At 44.1% G+C, this 7688-nt stretch overlaps 1 protein-coding gene across 6 annotated transcripts in view; it reads left to right on the top strand.

The window, feature by feature from the left end:
* The first annotated feature begins 309 nt into the window (after window positions 1-309).
* The window catches only part of WDR59 (WD repeat domain 59), an 80965-nt gene continuing 73586 nt past the window's right edge, over window positions 310-7688 (top strand). For 4 of the 6 annotated variants that reach the window (XM_026495225.4, XM_026495223.4, XM_044382508.3 and 1 more), the window contains exon 1: window positions 310-479. In XM_026495225.4, the coding sequence (XP_026351010.1) occupies window positions 426-479 (54 nt within the window). In that variant the 5' untranslated portion in view covers window positions 310-425. The other 2 variants (XM_048223661.2, XM_044382507.3) reach the window with 1 other exon arrangement.

Below are 7688 nucleotides of genomic sequence, written 5' to 3'. Positions count from 1 at the left end.
GGCCTTGCGGGGTACACCGGCGAGGAGACAGGGAATACAACATGCGCCTCCCCTCGCCAAACCCGCACTCGCGAGCTCTCGGCGAGTTACCCACGCGCTGCTCACACTCGGACTACGACTCCCGGTAGAGCTTGCGGTAGGGGGCGAGTGCCTGCAGCTGCGGGGAGCATGGGTCACTCAGGCCGAGTGACGTTAGTGGAGGGGGCGTGCCTGTTTTGGGTAGGCTCGGTGCCGCAATTGGAGGAGCCGGGAGAGGGGGCGGAGCCAGTGTTTGGGTCAGCCAATGGTTTGAGGTCAGGCGGAAGAGGGGGACGGGGCGTGGCAGGGCTTACTCGCGGGCTGCGTGGGGCTCACCGAGTCCGGGAGCGCCGGTTTGGGGGGGTGGGAACGCGCAATCCTGTGGTGGGGGCGGCCGGGTGCAGGAGATGGCGGCGCGATGGAGCAGCGAGAACGTGGTGGTGGAGTTCCGCGACTCCCAGGTGAGTCGGGGGCCAAATGGAGCCCTCTGGGCATGCGCCTTCTCTCGTTCCCCTCCCCCACGCTGCCGGGTCCGTCTCAGGGGTGGCGGAGCGACTCCCCAGCTCCGGCCGGGGAGATGGGTAAGGGGGTGACCCAGAGCTGTCAGACTCGAGTGGGCGAGGAGAGCCTTGATGACCGTTGGGGGCTGTTGGGGCGGGCTCGGACGGGGTATGGGGGTTCCCCGCGAGGGTCCGGGGAGTAGGGTCTGCCTTGGGACACCCAAACGCAGAGACTGCGCGCGAGTGAGTGCTGAGGAGAGGCTTCCCAGCACCAGGGTGGTGAGCGAGGGGGTTTGCTCTCCGAGGCTGGAGGACTCGAAGCTTGGTGACTTTGGGTAAATCGCAGAACTTCTCTGGCCCTCAGCTGCGTGGACGTAACCTTGCCTCACAGGACTTTGGAGTGGATTCGATTAAAAGAAACACAAAACTATAAAGTGCCTGTTTTGGCAACTAAACTTTTAAATGGTTGCTGATGCTAGAATAGTGAAAAATCCCACACAGGGAATTGGAGTGTGCGCTGCACGTATTGCCCAGGTTCGAATCCCTGGTTCGAAATCCCGGCTACGCCCTACCTAGCCTGTCATCCCCTCTCAGCTCATCCGCTTTCTCACCTCTATGGAGGTGTGAGTCGTACCTGCCTCATAGGGTTGGCGTGAGAATTTTATGGTATATTTAGGATATGTGGCACAGTGATGGCACGTGGTTAGCCTCAAGAAACTTTAGCATTTACTAGGGTTTTTCTTTTTCTTTCTTTCTTTCTTTCTTTCTTTCTTTCTTTCTTTCTTTTTTTTTTTTTACCTTTTTTTTTTTTTTGTATTTCGTGCCTTTCTAACGCTAGCCCTTGTGCTAAGTGATTTATCTACATTTACTTTTTCTAATTCATGAAAGAACCAAGATAAGTAGATGTTATCCCCTTTTTCCAGACTGGGGAGATGATCTCTTTTTGGCTGATCTCAAGTGACTTGGCCAAGGTCTCCCATTATGTGGCGGAATTGGGATTTGAATGCAGGCATCTGGCCTCAGGGCTCTTGTTGGATTCTTTGCAGTACTTTGCTCCCTACTGTAGCATTCTGCCATACAGTCATTCCACAATTAATACTCCATTTCCCCTTCCCCATCACCTAGGACAGTGTCTTGGTGATTCTCTCTATTTATTCAACAAATATTTATTGACTACCTTCTGTGTGCCAGGCTTTCATTCACAGATTTATTCAACAAGAATTTACTGAGCCCTTGCTAGGAGAGCACTGCACACTGTATCAGTACTCAAGTAATTTACACTGAAGGCAAATCTGGATTACAACAAGGGGTGATGTGGTTTCTTCTTTCTAAAACTCCATCCCTTTTTTGCCATGAAGATTAATGAGTGGAGGGGCCACCCACCGATTTGCTCTGTGGTTCTGATACATAGCCTCCGTGGAGAATTTGAGCAGCAACATTTGGATTAAAGGATTCTAAAGGCACTTTGCACTGTCAGCGCGGTGTCTCTGGGAGGCCTGCTGTCCCATGGGAGGCGCCAGACTCCTAGGGAAAAAGAACTGTATTCCTGTTACCCTTCTTGTTAATTGCTTTCGCTGGGGACTGGGAACAGAGTCATGTATAGTTACCTCTGAGCCTGCTAATTTGGAAACTAATAATCTGCAAAGGCTTTAATTCTCAGAGAAACCCAGGTAGTCTTCACCCCTCCTTCTGTATAGAGCTGCAATTGAAGAGACCCGCAGAGAGGGTGCTGACTCATACATTAGGATGTATGAAGTAATATCAAATAATTAAACCTGAACAGCAGTGGTCATAGTAAGAGAACAAAGTAAATTGGGTAATTTAACTGCCTTGCGGGGGTTTTTCTTTTTCTTTTTTCTTTTTCTTTTCAGTTGGAAGGGTACAACTTAGTTTGAATTAGCATGGTTTCGTGGTTGTTTCTGGTGGCAACTGTGAGGGTTCTAGACCCACTTTACTAAATTTATTCACGTAGAAAGAAAAAATCAAAACTCTTCGTATTATCTTTCGGAAAAGGGAGGACAGAACAATAAATTTTTTAAAAACCCCTGCCTCTTTTAAAAATCACTTTTTAAAAAAATAAGAGCATTTTGGTTTTTCGGAGAAAAAGCCCAGCCTGAAAGGTGAAATTCTTTTTCTACAGTTTCTACAACTGCCATTCACTTTATAAAACCATGCCTTGAGATGTTACTGTCACTGATTAATAGCGAAGAAACTGTGGCGCTTGGCAACTACTCTGAAATGATCCCTGGAATCGATGAGTGTTGAGAAAACTTAGAGATAACTTTCTAGAGCAACACTCTCCTGTAGAATTTTTGGTGATGAGGGAAATGTGGCCATTGAACACTTGTAATGGTGCTAGTGCAACCGAGAAATTGCATTTTTAATTTAATTAAAATTGAATCAATTGCCATTTAAATAGCCACTTGTAGCAAGTGGCTGTGCTATTAGAAAGTGCGTTGGGGATGAAATCGTTTCCTCTGGCAGAGGTAAGATGGCAGAATGCGCAGTTCTCAAGTCTCTAAATCAACGGGAAGAGCAGAAATAGTCCAGAAAATGTGATGAAGACAGGAATTCGAACTCAGAGCAACAGTTTGCTTAATGTCTCTGCTTTGGCATCTATGAGATGTCTCAAACTCAGTATTCCAAAGTAGCCGGCCACACTCAGGGACCACTCCTTGCACCCTAGCTTTTAACTGCCTTCCAGTTCATCTTCCCCAGAGCCAGAACATTGTTGTTGTTTTTTTTAAACCAGGTTTATTGAAGTGTAATTAATGTACATAAAATGCCCCCTTTTGAGTGGACAATTTGTTGAGTTTTTCCAATGTATGTAGTTCTGTAACCAGCACCACAGGTAACATATAGAACACTCCAGAGAGTTCCCTGATGCCCCTGTGTAGCCAGTCGTAGCGCCTCTGTCTGGCAGCTGCTGAGATGATTTCTGTAAGACAAGGAATGTACAGTGTAGAACCCTTTGAGCCTGGTCTCACACCTAACCCAGTGCCTTTGAGATTCATCCATGTTGAGCATCAGTTAGTCTGTTCTTTTTTATTGCCCACCAGTAGCATTCCAGCGTATGGAGAGACCACAGTCTATACCCATTCACCTGTTTGTGGATATTCAGGTTGCTACCACTTTTTGGCGATTATGATTAAAGCCATGATAAAATATCAAGGTGATTTTTTAAAACCTAACTGGAAAACCTAGGGGCGCCTGGGTGGCTCAGTCTGTCAAGCATCTGACTTCAGATCAGGTCATGATCCCAGGGTCCTGGGATTGAGCCCCACATCAGGCTCTCTGCTCAGTGGGGAGTCTGCTTCTCCCTCTGCCTTTTCCCCTCCCCCTGCTTGTGCTCTCTCCTTCTCTCCCTCTCTCTCAAATAAATAAAATCTTTTAAAAAAAACCCTAACTTACCCTTCTCTGATGAAAATGCTTCAGTGACTTCCTGTTGCACCGAGTGTAGAATATAAATTCCTTATTTTGGACTGTTTTATGTGCTGGTCTTGGCCTACTTCTCAGGTCACATCTTACATTTGCTTTCCCCCTCTGTCACTGTTTATTTTCATCTTTCTGCTGCTGCTCCAGTGTGAGCTCCCTGAGGGTAGAGATTTTGTCTTGTTGACTCCTCCTGTCTCCCTGGTGCCTAGAATAGTGCTTGGTATGCAGTAGCACTCAAATATTTGTTGAATGAGTAAGTTTTAAAAAATTGATTATGTTAATAGTACTAACAGGGATTAGGAAAAAGTGTTTAGGTTTTCATGGTTTAAAAAATAAATTTTAGAATAAATTTAGACTTACAGAAACACTGGGAAGATAGTACAGAGGGTTTCCATATACCCTGCACCCAGTTACCCCTATTGAAAACATCTTAACGCTAGTATGGTACATTTTCTACAATTATCGAAGTCATATCGATATCATTAACCCAAATCCATACTTTACTCAGATTTCCTTACTTTTTACCTAATGTCCTTGTTCTGTTCTGGGATTCCATTTAAGATACCACATTACATTTAGTCCTCATGTCTTCTCGGACTCCTTGGCTGTGACAGTTTCTCAGACTGTCTGATGACGTTGACAGCCCTGAGGAGTACTAGTCAGGTATTTTGTAGAATGTCCCTCAGTTGGGATGTGTCTGATGTCTTTCTCATTATTAGACTGGGATTATGGGTTTTGGGGAGGAAGACCCCAGAGGTAATATGTCATTCTCATCCCATCGTATCAGGGCTGCTTACTATGAACATGGCATATCACTGTTGATGTTGACCCGGATGAGGTAGTGCTTGTTAGGTTTCTCTACTGTCAACTTAACTCTTTTTGCCTTCTGTCTATACTATACTCTTTGGAAAATAGTCAGTATATGCAGCCCAGACTTAAAGAGTGGGGACTTCTTTCTCCCTCCCTTCCTTCCTTCCTTCCCTCCCTCCCTCTCTCTTTCTTTCTTCTTTTCTTCCTTCCTTCACTTCTTCCTGCCTTTCTTTCTTTCTTTCTTTCTTTCTTTCTTTCTCTTCAGTTAGTTGCTTATATCAGTGTGAATTCTTAGATATTTATTTTATACTTTGGATTATAATCCAGTACTACTTTATTTTATTATTTTTACTTTGTTTCTCAAAATTGTCCCAGCTTTCATTCACCATTGGGAGTTCTCAGGTGGTTCATGTGTTCTTGTGACATACCCCCATCATTGTTTTCATTTGCTGTTTGTATGTCTTTTTTTTAATTATTATTTATTATTTTTAAAAAGATTTTATTTATTTGGGAGAGAGAGATAGCAAGAGGGAGTACAAGCAGGGAGGAGAGGGAGAAGCAGGCTCCCTGTTGAGGAGGGAGTCCCATGTGGGGCTCTATCCCAACACCCTGAGATCATGACCTGAGCTAAAGGCAGCTGCTTAACCGACTTAGCCACCCAGTAGCCCCTCTGTGTCTTTTAAATATACAGGACTTCCTTATTTTCTGGCTCTGCAAGATGCTTAACTTTTATCATGTATATTTCCTGCTGTAGTCCTAAAATTAGCCATTTCTCTAGGGATCCCTGGTTTCTTTTATTGGAGAATGACGTTAGAAACCAAGATCTGGCGCTGGATGTGCTCGCTGCTTTTGGGGTGTTACTGCCTCTAGGCACTCTCATCTGACAAAACAGGAAATGTATGTGGGTACTAATCCATGTATATACATAATATCTGTAAATATTTCCATCTGTAATCATCTGTATCTATATTAAGCTGAACATGAGTTCATACTTAACAGCTTCTACTCTAATCCATTATCAGAAGTGTCAATGGCTCCACCCTTTGCTTATCAGTAACCTCCCACCCTTACTGTGAGAAAGTGGGCCACCCTGCCATCCTCCATCCGTTTACTTATTTGTTCATTCCAAAAGACCTGTATAATGGTTTCGGAATTGTTAACCTGTATAGCAGGGACTTTATCAGCTAGAGCACAGTGCTTATGTACAATTCTTTTCCCTTTTGGTCTTACAGACTCCACTAAGGTCTTCATCATTTTTAAGCAGACTTTTTCACTTCTCCACACTATGGTTTAGTCTTTTTTTTTTTAATTTAGTTTTTATTTTTTTGAGATAGATTGAAAGAGAGAGAGCACAAGCAGGGCGGAGGGGCAGAGGGAGAGGGAGAACTCCAGCAGGCTGCCTGCTGAGCAGGGAGCCCAACTCAGGGCTTGATGCCAGGCTCCTGGGACCATGACCTGAGCCAGAGGCAGATGCTCAACCAAATCAGCCATCCAGGTGCCCCTTGTTTTTTTCCCCCCTAAGATTTTATTTTATTATTTACTCATTTTTTTTTAAAGATTTTATTTATTTAGAGAGAGTGCACGCTTGTGTGCTCAAGAGGGTAGGGGGTGGGGTAGAGAGAGAGAGAATCTTAAGCAGACTCCACACTGAGCACAGAGCCCAACACTGATTTTGATCTCACAACCCCAAGATCATGACCTGAGCCGAAATCAAGAGTCAGAAGCTCAACTGACTGAGCCACCCACGTGCCCCTTAAGATTCTATTTTTAAATAGTCTCTGCAGTGAACGTGGGGCTTGAACTCACAGCCCCGAGATCAGGAGTCCCATGCTCCACCGACTGAGCCAGCCAGGTACCCCTGTGGAATAGTCTCTATGAGGCATTCTTTTTTTCTTAAAGATTTATTTATTTTAGAGAGAGAGTTGGGGGAGGGGCAGAGGGAAAGGGAGAAAGAGTCTTAAGCACTGAGTAGAGAGCCCAATATGGGGAACAATTTTAGCACCCTGATATCATGACCTGAGCTGAAATCAAGAGTCACGTGCCTTTTTTTTTTTTTTTTAAGTAGGCCCCATGCCCAGTGTGGAACCCAACTCGGGGCTTGAACTCATGACCCTGAGATCAAGACTGAGCTGAGATCCAAGAGTCTGATGCTTAACTGACTGAGCCACCCAGACATCCCTATGAGGCATTCTTCTAATGACATTTAAAAATTTTTTGGCTTAAAAATTATTTTATTAGGAATTTATCACACATGTGAGTGATATGGGTACCATGTGAAGAATATGAATAAAATGTACCCTCCACATAGCTTACATAATAGACCATTCTAGTTAAATTTACACCCTGGATACCCTTTCCAGAACACATCCCTTTCTTCAGACCCTTTAGAGGCAGTGAGTGCCCTGACTTCTGGATTAATCATTTCTTTGCTTTTCTCTGTAGTTTTAGCACACAAAAATGTAATTGTAAACAGTGTTTTGTTCTATTTTGATTGTTTTTGACTATTCTATAGATGAAATCGTATGGTATGAATTTTGTGAGTCTTGCTTTTCTTTTTTTAGTCCTACTCTATTGTGTTTGAAGTTCATCCGTGCTGACTACCATGCCTGTGGTTTACTCATTTTGCTGTGAGGTAGTGTTCCATTGTGTGAATGTGGCACCGTCGATTTATCCTTCTGTCATTAAGCATTTGGGTTGTTTCCAATTTTTATTGTAGATGATCATATGTAAATATGGTATTTATGTAGGAGTAGAATTGCTGGGCCACGGATTGTGCATGTTCTTCAGCCTCATCAGCAGATAGCAAACTGTTTTCCAAAGTGGTTCAGATTTTATATTCCTAGCAGTGTGCTTGAAAATTCCTTTTGAGTCATAACCTCGTCAACACTTGGGGTTATCAGGCATTCAAATTTCCTATCCTTTCAG

The sequence above is a fragment of the Ursus arctos genome, unplaced genomic scaffold (genome assembly GCF_023065955.2).
Source record: "Ursus arctos isolate Adak ecotype North America unplaced genomic scaffold, UrsArc2.0 scaffold_19, whole genome shotgun sequence".
Taxonomy (NCBI): domain Eukaryota; kingdom Metazoa; phylum Chordata; class Mammalia; order Carnivora; family Ursidae; genus Ursus; species Ursus arctos.
The sequence above is the reverse complement of the archived record's forward strand: the minus strand, read 5'-3'. Positions and strand labels throughout refer to the sequence as shown.